Below are 16951 nucleotides of genomic sequence, written 5' to 3'. Positions count from 1 at the left end.
TCCCTTATGAAGATAGATAAAAAATCCTCAACAACATCCTAGCAATCTGAATTCAGCAGCGCACTAAAAGGATTATATAACTATTACCAAGTGTGATTTATCCCAGGAATGAAAGGTTGGTTCAACGCATGAAAATTAATCAATGTATACACCATTATTGCATACACAAAACTAATCGAATGAATGGGGGAAACCCACGTGATCATCTCAATTGATGCAGAAAAATTATTTAACAAAATCCAACATTATTTCATGATAAAAACACTCAACAAAATCGGAATAGAAGGGGGCTTCTTCAACATGATAAAAGCCATATACGAAAACCCACAGCTAACATCACACTCAATAGTAAAAGACTGAAAACTTTTTCCCTAATGTCAGGAAAAAGATGCCAGGAAAAGGATGGCTGTTTTCACCACTTCTCTTTAACACTGCACTGGAAGTTCTAACTAGAGCAATTAGGCAAGAAAATGAAGTAAAAGGCAAAAACCATCCAAATTGAAAAGGGAAACGTAAGTTTATCGCTATACACAGATGACATGACCTTATCTGTGGAAAACTTGAAGAACACGTGCACACACAAATGTCAGAGCTAATAAATGAATTTGGCAAAGTTGCAGGATACAAAATCAACACATAAAAACCAGTTACATTTCTATATACTAGCAATGAACAGTCCAAAAAGGAAATTAAGAAAACAATTCCACTTAAAATAGCATCAAAAAGAAAATACTCAGAAATAAAGTTAACTAAGGAGGCACAAGACATATACTGAAAACTATAAAACACTGCTGAAAGAAATTAAAGACCTAAAAAAATGGGAAAATATCCCATGTTCCTGGGATGGAAACTGATATACAGATTCAATGCAATCCCTATTAAAATCCCAATGGCATTTTTTTGTCTTTTTTTTTTTTTTTCAGAAATGAAAAAGCTCATCCTAAAATTCATACGGATTTTCAAAGGACTCTGAATAGACAAAACCATCTTGAAAAAGAAGAATAAAGTTGAAAGACTCACAAAAGTTACTACAAAGATACAATCATTAAAACAGTGTGGTACTGGCATAAGGATAGACATGTAGACCAATGGAATAAAACGGAGAGCCCAGAAATAAATCCTCACGTCTATGGTCAACTGATTTTTTTTTTCTTTTTTTTTTTTTTTTTTTAAGATTTTATTGGGGAAGGGGAACAGGACTTTATTGGGGAACAGTGTGTACTTCCAGGACTTTTTTCCAAGTCAAGTTGTTGTCCTTTCAATCTTAGCTGGGGAGGATGCCCGTTCAGCTCCAACTTGTTGACCTTTCAGTCTTAGTTGTAGAGGGTGCAGCTCAGCTCCAGGTCCAGTTGCCGTTTTCTAGTTGCAGGGGGCACAGCCCACCATCCCTTGCGGTTGTCAAACCGGCAACCTTGTGGTTGAGAGGACGCGCTCCAACCAACTGAGCCATCCGGGAGCTCAGCGGCAGCTCAGCTCAAGGTGCCGTGTTCAATCTTAGTTGCAGGGGGCGGAGCCCACCATCCCTTGCTGGACTCAAGGAGTTGAACAGGCAACCTTGTGGTTGAGAGCCCACTGGCCCATGTGGGAATCAAACCGGCAGCCTTCGGAGTTAGGAGCATGGAGCTCTAACGCCTGAGCCACCGGGCCGGCCACTGTGGTCAATTGATTTTTGACATGGGTGCCAAGACCCTTCAATGAGGGAAAAGTCAATCGCTCCAACAAAGTATGGGAAAGCAGAATATCCACAGGCAAAAAAAAAAAAAAATGAAGTTGGACCTTACTTCACAACATATACAAAAATTAATTCAAAATGGATCACAAACTTAAATTTAAGAGATAAAACTATAAAACACTTACAGTTGTACAACCATCACCGCAATCCAGTTTTAGAACATTTTTATCACCCCAGAAAGTTCCCTCATGCTGATTTGAAGCTTATTCTTGCTTCCACCCTCAGTCTTGGATAACCATTGATTTGTTTTTTATCTCTATTACTTTTGCTAAAAATTTTATATATATGGAATCATAAAATAGTTATTTGTGCCTGGCTTCTTTCATGATTTTCACCTATGTTGTAGCATGTATCGGGACTGTTTCTTTTTATTGCTGAGTAGTATTCCATTGTATGGATAGACTACATTTGGTTTATCCATTCACCAGTTGATGGACCTTCAGATTTAGGGCTACTGTGAACATTTGCCTACAAGTTCTCATCTCTCTTGGGCAGCTACCTAGGAGTGGAACTGCCAGTTAATCACCTAGATTTTACTATTCACAATTTACTACTGTGTTTCCCCAAAAATAAGACCTAGCTGGACAATCTTATTAATATAAGACCGGGTCTTATATTAATTTTTGCTCCAAAAGACGCGTTAGAGCTAATCGTCTGGCTAGGTCTTATTTTCAGGGAAACACGGTATAGTTGCTTTATCACATATCTATCCACCTAGTCATCCCTCTATTTTTTCATTAATCCATCTAATTTCTTGGATGCATTTTAAAGTAAATTTCAGACATAAAAACATATCTACCTAAATTCAAGTAATTTTTTAAAGGAAAAGAAGAAATAAAGACTGGATTGTTATTTTTTTAGAATAGTTTTAGATTTACAGAAAAATTGTGAAGACATACCCACATGTAGCTTCCCTTATTAATATTTTACATTAGTGTAGTGCATTTGTTTACAACTGATGAACCAACATTGAAATATTATTATTACCTAAAGTCAACATGTTAGTCAGATTCCTTTCATTTTTACTTAATATTATTTTTTCTGTTCCAGGATCCCGTATTACATTTAGTCACCATGTCTCGTTAGTTTCCTTTTGCCAATGGCAGTTACTCAGGCTTTCTTTGTTTTTGATAACCTTGATATTTTTGGGGTACTGACCAAGTATTCTATAGTATGTCCCTCAATTTGAGTTTGTCTGATGTCCGCCTCATGATTGTACTGGGATTGCAGGTTTGGAGGAGGAAGACCACATTGGTAAAGTGACATTTTCATCCCATTATATCAAGGCTACATGCTATCAACATGACTCATCACTGTTGATGTTGACCTTGATCTCCAGGCTCAGGTAGTTTTTGTTAGGTTTCTCCAGTGTAATGTTACTCTTCTTTTCCTGTTACATACTGTACAATTTGGAAGGAGTTCACTCTGCACAGACCACACTTAAGAAGTGGGAGTCATGCTCCACCTTCTTGAGAAGGTAGTATCTATATAAAGTATTTGGAATTATTCTGTATACAAGGTCTGATGATTAAGTTCGCAAACTTGTTGCAACGATGTTGCTAACCTTTTTTTTTATATCAGAGGGATTACTCATTATGAATTTTTACCAACTGGACAAACAGTTAATCAAGTTTACTATTTGGAAGTGCTGAAAAGGCTGCATGAAAAAGTTAGACAATCTTGGGTGGCCGGATGAATCAGTTGGTTAGAATGCCTTAACAACAAGGTTGCTGGTTCGATTTCACACATGGGATGGTGGGCTGCACCCCCTGCAACTAGATTGAAAGGGCGACTGGACTTGGAGCTGAGCTGCACCCTCCACAACTAGATTGAAGGACCACAAACTTGACTTGGAGCTGATGGGTCCTGGAAAAAACACAATTACCCAATAAAATTTTAAAAAACAAAAAAAAGTTAGACGACCTGAACTTTTCGCCAACAATTCATGGCTCTTGCATCATTACAATGCACCAGCTCACATGGCACTGTCTGTGAGGGAGTTTTCAGCCAGTAAACAAATAACTGTATTGGAAAACCCTCCCTACTCAACTGATCTGGCCCCAGTGACTTCTTCCTTTACCTGAAGATAAAGGATATAGTGAAAGGAAGACATTTTGATGACATTCAGGACATCAAGGGTAATACAACAGCTCTGATGGCCATTCCAGAAAGAGTTCCAAAATTGCTTTGAAGGGGGCACTAGGCACTGGCATCGGTGCATAGCTTCCCAAGGGGAGTACTTCAAAGGTGACCATAGTGATATTCAGCAATGAGGTATGTAGCACTTTTTCTAGGATGAATTCACGAACTTAATTGTCCCACCTCATATTTGTCTATTCTCCTCCATTTATTTATTTAATAATTTATTTATAGCATGCGGACTCATGGATAATTATTTTATACTTTGTGTTATAATCCAATACTACTTGATTTTGTTGCTCAATTTATTCCACTTTGGCCACTGGGAGCATTTTCAGTTGCCTCCCTTGTCTCTCTTTGACAAACCCCTTTCATTGTGGGTGCTTTTTTTTTTCTTATGTACCTTTTAAACTTTCTGGCTCTACGAGATGCTTCAGGCTATTTCCGGCACCAGTTCTAGAGTCAGCCATTTCTCCAAGAAGCCCTGGTTCTGTTTATTGGAGAATGGTATTAGAAACCAAGATCTGGGCACTGGGTAAGCGGTGGCTACTGAGGTGTCTGCTTCTTGACCCTGGCAGAGGGCAGAGCTTCGCAGTATAATTGTGTATATACCCATATCTGTAATTATCTGTCCATTTATCCTTCTGTATCTGTATTAAGGTAAGTATGAGTTCATACTGATGTCTCCAATGCTAATTTTTTCCCACGTGCTTCGTTCTAGCCTTCTGCCCTGTGCCTGTTTATTTGTAAATTCCCATTCCAATAGCAGGTTTCATACAGTGAAAGAAATATTGCCCTCACGAGACAATTGAGTTGATTACTTCTTCAGAAGTTTCCTGCAAATAAACTAATTCATCTTCAAGATATCATGAGTTCTTAGAAAGTTCTGCTATGTTGCTATTGTTATCTCAAAAGCCAAGGCTTTCTTTTGCTCAAACGGCCTTCTTAATGCATAGTAACTGCTGTTTTATCTTGTTTGATTGTACTGTGTAACTACATGACAAAGCAGGTTCAAACTATTTTCTATATCACATAAAAGTTTGCATTGGCTGGAGAAGACTATGGAAAAGGTCTACTCTGTTTATTGCCAATAATCCATGGTGCTCTTATTTTTCAGGAAGGCTCTGGTTGTTTCAGTGTACAGGATATAGAGGTAGCACATTTAATAATATCATTAACCTTTTTATGCACAGCAGACCTTAAATCTATAGACTGTTTTCAGTAACATACTTAAGGAAGGAATTTTGTAGCTTCATCAAATGTCAAAAATCCTTCATCTTTTACCACTAAAAATAGTCGGCAGTCTATAGCAATAATTTTGTCAAGCTTTCTGTTTAAATTTTTGCATGGATTCAAAAGTAGAAGGCACTATTTTATTGAAATATTTTTATAAAGTCTTTTGTTTTGAAATTTGGTCAGAACCAAATGGGTTTGATATATCTAATTTTTCTCTGAAACTTTCTCCCTTTAGTTCATATTCTTTATTATATCTGGGTCAAAGTTGTTTCACCATGGATGCTGTTTTACATGATTTTAGAGTTTTTCTCCTCATAAAACTTGACTGCAGCATAATAATCCAACCCTACACCTTACAGCCATCTGGAGCCCTTTATTCAGCAAGGTAAACCCATGGCGGCACTGACTTACAGATTGATACTACACGGATTTAAAAGACTGCTCAGAAATGCTTACATAGTTCATGTGAAAAGGATAAAGAGATTAATATGATGGTAAGTGAAAATATAAAAGACTTGGAAATAGATTCAAGAGATCAAATGAACTAGTTGTGGGGGTTCTACCTGAAGAGACTATAATGAGTAAAATTATAGAAAGATGTCCTGAAACTGAAGAAAGATTTCAGTCTTCATAACAAAAGGACCCACTAAATTATCATGAAAGCACAGTAGATTCTCAATAAATCTTTGTGTAATAAATTATAATAAATAAATCTTTGTGTAATAAACGATAAAAAATAAGACCCACACCTAAACATATCAAATAGACTTTTAAAGTTTCAAGAATAAATAATTCTGTATGGACCCAGCCAGGAACAAAATGGATTACCTACAAAATGAAAACCAGAGCAACATCAGACTCCTTTTGGAATAACACTAAATATTAATGATAGAAAGGTGATAGATCATCATTTCAGAATATCATTAAAAATTTTATGAATCAATAATTCTACACCCCACTAGGGCTTTTTCATAAGAGAGGGCAATAGAAAGACACTTTTATACATGGACTCAAAAAAGTAAGCAACTCATACATATTCTCTGAAACAAACAAAGAAGTACTTCAGTTGACTGAGAAATGAATCAAAATAAAGAACTCAAGTATATGGAAGATGCAATGTGATAAACATACAGACTGCCATTGAGACCAGAAAACATAAAGTTAGTGTTTAAATACTTTGTTTCCATGTTGATGAAACAGTATGATATCAAAAATAATTCCTGAAAAAGATGACATAATATATAACATTAAATAAGTTGAATCTGGAGGCCACATACAGTTTAAAAAACTGGTACCTGGGAGGAAGGAATTAAAATCTCTCATAATATGGAGGTATAATAATAACAATAATTAATAACAATATCTGCTGTTTATTGAATTATAAAGCAATGTACGGGTACTAAGAACTTTATATTTAGCTGCTTTATCCCACCCTCTGTGAACATAGGAATTATCTGAGTTGCTCATTATTATATCTCCAGAGCCTAGCCCATGTCTCGGTTTGTGTTAGGCACGCAACAAATATTTGTGCAACGTTGAATAAACAAGCCTATAAAGTAGCCAAGGTTAAATGTGTTGTATGACCTGACCAAGAATGCACAATAAGAGGTGGAGCCAGGATTCCAACCAGGCCTGTTTGCCTGCAAAATCCAGTCATATTGTTTACCCCAAAATAAAATATTTTGTTTTTAATATTGATAGAAAAATAAAACTTCACACATTTATAATTTTATTTCAAAAGTAACCATTGGTGGGTGGCTGGTTGGCTCTGTGGCTAGAGCGCAGAGCTCATAGCACCAAGGTCGCCGGTTCGAGTCCCACATGGACCAGTGAGCTACGCCCTCCACAACTAGATTGAAAACAATGACTTGACCTGGAGCTGAGCTGCGCCCTCCACAACTAAATTGAAAAACAAAACAAACAAAAAAAACACACACAAAAAAAATGACTTGACTTGGAGCTGAGCTGCACCCCACAACTAGATTGAAAACAACGATTTGACATGGACCTGAGGGCTCCTGGAAAAACACACTGTTCCTCAATATTCCCCAATAAAAATTTTTAAAAAGTAACCATTGGTAGACTAAAAATGGGATGTGCAACTTCCAAATCAATAGGGAAAAAAGTAAGTGGAACAACAACAACAAAAAAACACATACACACACAAAAAAAGCCGTGGATGAAAACAGGGGTTCTCTGGAAAGTAACAGTCACAGGGTGATCTGATCATAAATTCCTAACTGGGGAGGTCATGGTGGGTAGTCATGCCCCAGGCACATAACCTCTTTAGTAAAGGTTTATCTTTGCCTTAAGTTAAGCCCTGTCTTTTATTTCTGTGCATCTAAGTTAACACACTTTTGAAATAAGCCATAACACCTCTCAAGAGAGCACATAATCTCGTTAACTATCCTATAATCCAATCCCCACCTTGCTTTCTCCCACCTCCCTATAATCTTCCTTACATTCCTTCCTTAATTTCAAATGCATAAAAGAAGCTATAAAACTTTATCTCAAAGCATTTATATCAGTCTGTTGAGATCCTGTTTCTAGGTGTATCTTCTTTGGGGCTCAAATAAATTTTTATAAAAATTCTCTATAGGTTTGGACATTCTTACATTGACAAAGCCTAGATAGAAATAGGAAGCCTAATAGAAATGGGCAAAGAACATGAGGAAACAACTCACAAAAGACATAAAAATACACAATTTTACTGAAACCTAAAGAACTAAAAGAAAATCAATATGGTGAAATGGACATGCTTATATGCTATTAATTGGAGAATAGAATTGTTCTAACCCTTTTAGAGGTCTTTTAGGCAATATCTATTAAACTGCATAATGTTCCAGTACTTTTACCAGTTTCCAGAGCTTAAAAATTTTTTTTAATATAAAAATTTTCAAATATACACAAAAGAAAGGGAATAATATAATGGACTACAATATACCTACCAAAGACAAAAAATCCAAACCTATAGAAAAACGTTGTAAGATTTTATTAGAGTTAACTTGAGCCAAACCGATTCCCAGAAGGAAGATCTCAACAGATTGAAAAAATGTTCCAGAAACTGGCAGTTCTGTGGTTCCTTTTATACATTTAGAATCAAAAGAGAAAAGGTAAGGAAGGTTACATGAAATCTATTGGTGGTAGATTAAGGAGGTGGGAGAAAGCAAAGCAGGAAAATCTCTAAGATTGGATAAAGAACAAAATGGAGAAATCTATACTTCTTTTACATTGGTGGGGACAGGATAAAGTTTAACATTTACAGTAAATAGAGATGGTATGTAGGCAACAAGATAATAGTGAGTTTTGGCGCATATGTTCCTTTGAGGGTAGTTAGGCCTGCAGGGGTCTGGAAAAGATGATTACTTTGGCATTTCCAAGGTGTGTTATTGCAGATGTGTAAGAACAATAGACAGGGCTCACCTAAGGTAAAGATTAACTTTTTGCTAAGAAAGCTACAGGCCTGGGGTGTCCAGTTAGGAATTTATGATCAGATCACCCTGTGTGGTTACTTCTGTGGCCACTGAGCTTGTCAGGCCTGCTAGCTAAGTGGCCTCCCAAGCATGTCAGGTTTGCTACATAGCCCCTTTTTCGTTCCCATACCCATCATCTAGATTCAATAATTATCAAGATTTTGCTTTATCTATCCCTTCCTCTTTTTCTTTTTTGTTATTTAAGTATTCTAAAGCACATCCCAGACTTCATATCACTTTGTCTAAAAATTTAATCATTTTCTTAACATAACCATATCCCATTATTATACCTAAAAAATTAATAATAAATCATTGACATTTATCTAATACCCAATCCATATTGAAATTTCCTCAATTATCTGGAAAATGCTTTTTACATTGGTTTGTTTGAATCAGAATCCATATTATTGAGTTGTCATGTCTTTTTAATATAAAGCAGTCCCTCCTACCTTTTTTCATGCTACTGACTCAAAGCAATTGATCAATGTTTTGCAGACGTCTCACATTCTGGATTTTTCTTTCTTAATTTATTCTTCAATTTTACTTGTCTTCTTATTATTGGGATGTAAGTATGGTTAATTTTTTAAAACTCCTATTTAGAAATCATTTCAGCCTTTTAAAAAGTTGCAAAAATAGTATTAAGAACTCTTGCATACCTTTAACCATTCTATTAGTCATTCTATTTTTGTTCTAAAACATTTGAAAGTAAGTTGCAGTTAAGATGCCCTTTCCCTCTAAACAAGGACATTCTCTTACATAACAACAGTTCAATGGTCAAAATCAGGAAATGATACAATGCCAGTAACCAACCTACAGATCTTATTCAAATTTCACCAATTTTTCTTCTAATGTCCTTTAACAGATTTAAGCTTTTAAATCTATTTTAATGTATCTCTGACCTTTCAGATATTTGTACCTGTTAAACAAATGTGACTGCCAATTGCTATTGCAGTAGTTCCCAAACTGGCTTGCACATTAGAATTACCTGGAGATCTTTTAAAAATTCCTAGAGAAAATTTTTAAGAAAAAACACAAAAAAACAAAGGTAAGGCATCACATTTCTTGATTTCAAGTAATATTACAAAGCTATAGTAACAAAGACAGTATGATTTTGGCATAAAAACAAACTCATAGATCAATGGAACAGAATAGAGAGCCCAGAAATAAACACATACATATATGGTCAATTAATTTATGATGAAGGAGCCAAGAATATACAATGGGCAAACGACAGTATCTTCAATCTATGGTGTTGGGAAAATTGGACAGAATGCAAAAGAATGAAACTGGATCACTATGTTACACTATACATAAAAATTAACTTAAAATGGATTAAAGACTTGAACTCAAGACATGAAGCCAGAAGAAACTCCTAGAAGAAAACATAAGTGGCAAGCTCTTTGACATAGGTTTTGGTGATGATTTTTTGAATCTGACACAAAGCAAAAACAACAAAAGCAAAAATAAACAAATGGGACTACATCAAACTAAAAAGCTTCTGCACAGCAAAGGAAACCATCAACAAAATGAAAAGGCAACCTACTGGGAGGAAATAATTGCAAATCATTTATCTGATACAGGTCTAATATCCAAAAAAAAAAAAAGGAAAGCGGAAAGCCTATAACTCAATAATAAAAAACCCAAACAATCCAATTAAAAAATGGGCAGAAGGTATGAATAGACATTTACCCAAAGAAGACATACAGACGGACAACAGATACATGAAAACATGCTCAACATCACTAATTATCACAACAAAAATGCAAGTCAAAACCACAATGAGATATCACCTCAGACCTGTTAGAATGGCTATTATAAAAAAGACAAGAAATAACAAGTATTGGCAAGGATGTGGAGAGAAGAAACCCCTTGTGCATTGTTGCTGGGAATGTAACTTTATGCAACCACTATGGGAAACAATATGGAGGTTCTGCAAAACTTCAAAATAGAACTACCATGTGATCCAGCAATTCCACTTCTGGGTATTTATCCAAAGAAAACAAAAACACTAATTTGAAAAGATATATGCACCCCCACATTCATTGTAGCACTCTTTAAAATAGATACAATATGGAAGCAACCTAAGTGTCCATCAATAGACAATTGGATAAAGAAGTGGTACATATGTACAAGGTGTATAACTCAGCCATAGAAAAGAATGAAATCTTGCCATTTGCAACAATACGGATGGACCTCAAGGGTATCATGACAAGTGAAATAATTCAGAGAAAGACAAATACTGCATTATCTCTCTTATATGTGGAATCTGAACCCACCCCTGGCCAAAAAAAACAACCCAAGCTCCTCATTGACACAAAGAACAAGGCGGGTGGGAGAAATGGATGAAATAAATAAATAAATATATATATATATATATATATATATATATATATATATATATGCATGCATGTATATATATATATATATATGTGTGTGTGTGTGTGTGTGTGTGTGTGTATGTGTGTTTAGTTTAAATAAATGTAATAAAAAATATTCCGAAGTCCATGCCTGCAGGACACAGGCATCAGTGCTCCTGAAGCTCCCCAGTAATGTGCAGACAAATTCAGGAACCACTGCCATTGTTAAAGGAATGCTACGGAATGTGTTGCCCTTGAGATATTACTCACAAATTACTGAAATATTACTTGAAAGAAGGCTGGCAGTGGGGCAAGGTGTGGGGCAGATAATCACCTTCCTCAGAAAAGGATTTTCCAGGCTCTCTCACAGTCCAGGCAAACCACGTTCTCCTTGGGGGTTGTTTCCAAAAGGTTCCTCCTAGAAACATTTAGGTTTAGGAGAAGCTAGGTCTGATTTTTCGCCATTCCTTCTTCATTCCCTCCTTTCTTCAAAGCCTGGCACATGGTAGAAATTCAATAAAAGACAAATGAATGGATGGGATTGTGCTTTCACCAACCTGTTTGCTGAGGCCTGGAGAGCAGGGAGAAGCTACCGAAAATTATTTAAAGAGTAGGCTGTTGGACCAGTACAGGAGAGTTTAGCTTTGGCGCAATCAGCTTTACGATCTTTATCATCCATTGTTACCAGATAAGTGAAAAGCAGGGCAGCTTCACTTGATATACACATACACACAGAGTCCTGTTAAAATACAAAAAGCCTCTTGACCCCTCCCCGGACCCACCTCTCCACAATCCAGCACAATGCTGAGGCTGTTAAGTGTTTGGACTCTCACCAGTGAGTAAGAATTCAGTTTTGCATCAGGAGTAAGAAACCCAAGCGTCTACATCTGTGAGTGGTGAGGATCTTGGCAAACTGACGCCCTGTCTCCTTCCCAACAGGCGCTGCTGCTCACCTCACCCAGCACCCAGTTTGCCAGACCCACTCATCATTCAAAAGAAGGTGGAAATTCTGATATTATGTAAAATCTCTCACTTTAGAAATGTCATCTCAAATTTTAAAAGGGGGCGGGGGGAAGCCCTGTTTGGGCCAAACAAAACACAACTGTAGACTTTATCTAGGCACCACTTTCATCTCTGCCATTTTTGCCTGCAGAACTCCTAAAAAGGTTAGTCACAGATATTGGAGAACCAATACATCCAGAAGAGAAAAACGTGTTTTTGGTGTTATCACATAAAAGTAAAAGTAATTGCAATAAATTCTACAATTTTCTGGCTTCCAATTTAAATTCAATTTTACTGACTTTCCCCTTAATTTCCTTGAATTTATACTTGGTCTTTTTCTCTAACAACTTTAGCATAATTACTTGTTTTCTTGGTCCTACTTTACATAAAATAGTTTCGAAATAATACTATACATATTAACAACAAATGTACTAAATGAAGTTTAAGTTTCTTTGCAGTTTCAGTTGTTCTTGGAATATGATCCACGGAGAGGTACAATCTGAACAAAAAGTCTGTACACAAAGTCCGTGGTAGAGGTACCCCATGTCGACAAGTGAAAAGCTTCCCCCCTCTCAAACTGTGTTGCTGTTGGTAATGACAGCTCACAGCCCAAGGAAGGACAACACATTTTTCCAGGAAACTTGAAAGGTTAACACTGAAGCTTATCTTCAGAGGGAAAAAACCCCTGTGAGGACTTAGGCTGTTACCCGTGGTTACTTACCGCCCTTGCTAAACTCGGAAGGAGACTCCTTTTAAGATCTGTAGCCAATTTTCACATCTTCCCTCTCTCCTTAAAAAAGACGGAAATGTGGACTTTCTGAAGCACAAGCCTGGACAGGACTTAGGTGGTCATCTCCGTAAACCTGAAGCTGGGAGTAGAAGGAATTGCCTATTAGGAAGAGTGTAGCATGAGTGGGTGCAGAATCCCGGGTACAAAGACCTTTAGGCAAATGAGGAGTCAGAAATCTGAGAGAGGCAGGGGAACCGGCGCCAGCACCCAGTTGCTCAGAACGTGGAAAGTAAGGGAGAAGAGGTTTTTACATCACTTGGAGGAGCAGCGGTGGTTTTCCCGGCGGTAGCTCTTGTAACCCACAGGGAGGTGAGTTCCTCAAGCGCAGTAGAGACTCCAAGCCCTAAACTGGCCTGGGCTTCACTCAGTGCTTTTTGTCGTCCAAGAGCAGGCTGTCCTGCCAGGAGGAGGTCACTTGGGCTTGGAGGTTGGGTCTGGAGGAGTCCCCATTGGGCACTGAACGTGCGGCAGCGCCCGGCTCAGAGCTGGACTAGGATTACCCTTGGGAGCCGCGCCTCCCTGCCCTTTTTGTTTAGTCTTTTCGCGCTGACTCCTACCGAGCAGGAGCTTCCATTTCTGCCACCGGTAGCCAAGGAAACGGGTGATGGGCCCGAGGAAGCCCGAAGCCCCAGGTTTCCGCTCCCGCCGGGCGGGGCGTCCGCCTGCTCCCACCGCGGCGCCGCCTACAGCGGCCGCCCCGCCTCCCGTCGGGTCTCTGATTCCAGCCCGGAGCAGGTAGTGGTCAGAGGTATGGAGGTCGGCGGCGGCTCCGAGGGCTCTCTGGGACGCACCGTGTGCGTGCTGACCGGGGCCTCCCGTGGCTTCGGCCGCGCGCTGGCCCTGCTCCTGGCCCCGCTACTGTCGCCCGGCTCCGTGCTGGTCCTAAACGCCCGCAACGCTGAGGCGCTGCAGCAGCTGGGGGCCCAGCTGGGCGCTGAGCGGCCGGGCCTGCTCGTGGTGCGGGTTCCCGCCGACCTGGGCTCCCAGGACGGCCTGCAGCGGCTTCTCGGCGCCCTGCGCGAGCTCCCCAGGCCAGAGGGTCTGCAGCGAGTGCTGCTAATCAACAACGCAGGTAAGATGCCTGCGGGCGGGAGACAGACCCCCCCCCCTTGTGGGCACTCACCATCCCTTTCCGTCCTCCCTCCCTCTCATTGCCCCCACCGCTTGGAACTTTAAAGGTGACAGCTAAGAGTCAAAAAACGTGCCTGAAAGTACTAGTTGTTTCAGCTGAGTGAAGGAAGACCCAGTGCAGTCGAGGAGGTTCTTTCCACTCACACCCACACCCACCAACCCGCCATCACCCCCACCCCCACCACTTCCCCGCTTCGCCCTCCCCTTTTAAAGGCCAGGTTTTCCAAAACGTCTGTGGAACTTTTCCGATCGCCTTGCTCAGCGCCCTCTGGCGGAGGCCTGAGTCAGGTCATGGAATTTCCCAGCACAAGTGAATGTCCCCAATTCGCCAAACGGCCCCTAGAGTTCTCCCCCAGTCCCAGAGCAGGGCTTTCTCAATGTGCAACGTGGGGTGAGTGGGTGCCCGCGGTATGTATGTGTCTGCAGAGCTGGGAAGAGGGAGGCACCTTCAGAAGCACTAGGGAGACCTCTCTAGGTCTGGATGGGAAGGGATTGTCTGGAGGAATTTGGGGAGGGCTGAAAGAAGGGAAAGCCCCGCTTGCACTGGGTGATTCTTAAGGTCTGATTTTTCAGGCACTCTTGGGGATGTATCCAAAGGCTTCGTGGACCTGGCTGACCCAGCTGAAATGAACAGCTACTGGGGTCTGAACTTGACCTCGATGCTCTGCCTGACTTCCAGCATCCTGAAGGCCTTCCCAGATAGTCCTGGCCTCCACAGGACGGTGGTTAACATCTCCTCCCTCTGTGCTGTGCAGCCCTTCAAGGGCTGGACACTGTACTGCGCAGGGAAGGCTGCCCGTGAGATGATGTTCCAGGTCCTGGCAGCAGAGGAACCTAGTGTGAGGGTGCTGAGCTATGCCCCAGGTAGGTGGGCATTACTGCCATTCCTGTCCCCGCCTGGGGGCTGGGCAAGAGGCCTAGCCTGTCCCCTCCAGGAAGGGCCCATAGAGTATAGTGACCATGAAATGTGACACATAACTCCTGAAGGGAAATACAGGCTCCCAGGAAGTTAGAGCTGGCAAGGGCAGGGAGCCACAGTTAGAGGGTACCAGTTAGAGGGAGAGAGAGTGGAGAACCACTTGGACTGGAGCGTGGAGCCAGAAAGTTGGAGATAGAGTTCGAGAGACATTTAGGTTTTGAATTCCAGGCCTGTCACCCATTTCTTCATGTAAAACAGGGACGATTCCAGTTGTCTCACAGGGCAGTTTGGAAGACTGAATGAGGTAATATATGTGAAAATACTCCCTAACTGTGAAGTGCTAGCTAATTGTTAGCACTTCTAATTATTATATTGGACTTACCACACTGTGTATCTTCATAGGTAGACTTCTCTCTCTTGATAGGAAAGCCTTAAAGGCAGGGATTATGCCTGTATGTCCCCCAGCATGTAATAAAGCACCCCACTGAGTCAGTCTGCAGAAAATGTTATTTGAATGAACAGCAGACAGACATTGTTGAATGCTGACCATCCCAGGCTGAACTGTGCTGGAACACTGAGGGGGTGCTTGGGTAAATAAGATAGGGCCCCTGTCCTCACAGAAGTTACAGGGTAGGGGTCTCATGACACTTGGTCTGGTTTCTCACCACCCTACCCTGCTGCCACTGTGCCTCTTTCGTAAAAGTGAAGCTTCTGTTCTAGGCTTGAGGTTGCTGGGATTAGAAGGCAGTGACATAGCTCTTGTATAATGTCTGAGCAACATAGATACTGAGATCCAATAGTCTATGCCCCTTGTTACCCTGGGGGCAAAGGTAGAATGACCTGACCAAAGCCCAGATGTGGCAGAGCCAGGATCAAACCTTGCCTCCAAGTTCATGATCAGTGAACATGATCATTGCTACTTCCTCATGCTCGCCAATACCCAGCCCTCCTCCCTCACACGCAGTTATTCTTCCAGCCAACATTCAACTCAGCACCCACTCTGAGATCAGCCTCGGAATTCAGTCAACAGGGAGCAAATGAAAACCACAGCCAGAAGTGGAGCAAACGCCAGAATGCCATGTGACTGGGTTAGATCTCAGGGTACTGCCTGGGAATTTATGAGGAAGTTGACCTTCTGTGAGGCCACCAGGGCCAGAGTGAAGGCTGAGACCAGTCGAGTTTTCATTTCAGTCTCCCAAAGAATGTTCTAACAGGTGTCTGGAGGGGGAATGGGCTGTTCGAAAAGGTAGCGAGTCCCAACTTACCAGGGATGCACAGGTTCTTGAAAGACATTCGAGCGTCAGGAGGCTGGTTTTCCTTCCAACACTGAGATTCCTTGAGTTTTTTCCCCTAAAGCCCATTAACTCCAAATTCTGGGGTGCTATGGTTCCTATACTAACAATCGAAAGTGCCCATATGAGTTCACTGACATCGCCTCAGGAGGAGGTGCTGGTTGGACAGGAAATGATAAGCTTGGTTGTACACGGTGGTCTGGAGGGACCATGTTCAGTGGGTGGCAGTGGCCCTTTGGTGACCCTGACCACACATGTCCGCCAAAATGAGGTGTTGCCTCTGGCCAGACTTGACTCCACCCCACTTCACACACAGCAGAGACCCCTGCCTCAGCTGTGCCTTCATTTTCTGCTCTTTATGCCCTAGGGCCCCTGGACACAGACATGCAGCAGTTGGCCCGGGAGACTTCCGGGGACCCAGACTTGCGAAAAAGGCTACAGGAGCTGAAGAAAAAGGGGGAGCTGGTGGATTGCAAGATATCAGCCCAGAAACTGCTAAGCTTGCTACAAAAGGACACGTTCAAGTCTGGAGCCCATGTTGACTTCTACGAGAAATAAACACACATCCTTGGCTTTCTGGGGCTTTTCTTTTCCCTCTTTCAGGCATACCCTGGAGCTCTGCACTTCCCACATCCTGCCACAGTGGCACTGCCAACCCTGCTTTACACATATAAGCAATGATGCCTGCTCTTCTGCCCTCAGACCCAGCCAGCTGTGAGGGCCTCTGGTCGCTGGGGTGCCCAGCCCAGGAGTCTGTGCTGAGCATCCTGAGTTAGGAGGAGGCTTGGGAGAGAAACGTTACATTGGTGTTCCCTCTACAGGAATAGGATTTTAGGGATAGGAAAAGCAAGACAAGAAGCTAAAACACTGAAGAGGGGGT

At 41.0% G+C, this 16951-nt stretch overlaps 2 protein-coding genes across 2 annotated transcripts in view; one reads left to right on the top strand and one right to left on the bottom strand.

Moving 5' to 3' along the window:
* EXOC6B (exocyst complex component 6B) overlaps positions 1 to 13161 on the bottom strand; it is a 629322-nt gene extending 616161 nt beyond the window's left edge. The window contains exons 1-2 of the mRNA XM_074332164.2: positions 12981 to 13161; positions 12661 to 12808 (exon numbers count right to left, since the gene is read on the bottom strand). The gene's annotated coding sequence lies outside the window, so the exon portion shown is untranslated. The remainder of the gene's footprint in view (positions 1 to 12660; positions 12809 to 12980) is intronic.
* A 318-nt stretch (positions 13162 to 13479) lies between these two features.
* Positions 13480 to 16644, top strand: SPR (sepiapterin reductase). The gene is made up of 3 exons (XM_019712878.3): positions 13480 to 13801; positions 14434 to 14724; positions 16439 to 16644. The coding sequence occupies exons 1-3, from the start codon at positions 13480 to 13482 to the stop codon at positions 16627 to 16629; spliced, it is 804 nt and encodes a 267-aa protein (XP_019568437.2). The 3' UTR covers positions 16630 to 16644.
* The last annotated feature ends 307 nt before the right edge of the window (positions 16645 to 16951 follow it).

The sequence above is a fragment of the Rhinolophus sinicus genome, chromosome 2 (genome assembly GCF_057876585.1).
Source record: "Rhinolophus sinicus isolate RSI-liver-muscle chromosome 2, RSI-T2T, whole genome shotgun sequence".
Taxonomy (NCBI): Eukaryota; Metazoa; Chordata; class Mammalia; order Chiroptera; family Rhinolophidae; genus Rhinolophus; species Rhinolophus sinicus.
This window is presented reverse-complemented; position numbering and strand designations above follow the sequence as displayed.

Coding starts and splice junctions, on each gene's coding strand:
- SPR (XM_019712878.3), top strand. CDS start 13,480: ATGGAGGTCGGCGGCGGCTCCGAGGGCTCTCTGGGACGCACCGTGTGC. Junction 13,802..14,433: donor GCTGCTAATCAACAACGCAG/GTAAGATGCCTG, acceptor CTGATTTTTCAG/GCACTCTTGGGGATGTATCC. Junction 14,725..16,438: donor GGTGCTGAGCTATGCCCCAG/GTAGGTGGGCAT, acceptor TTTATGCCCTAG/GGCCCCTGGACACAGACATG.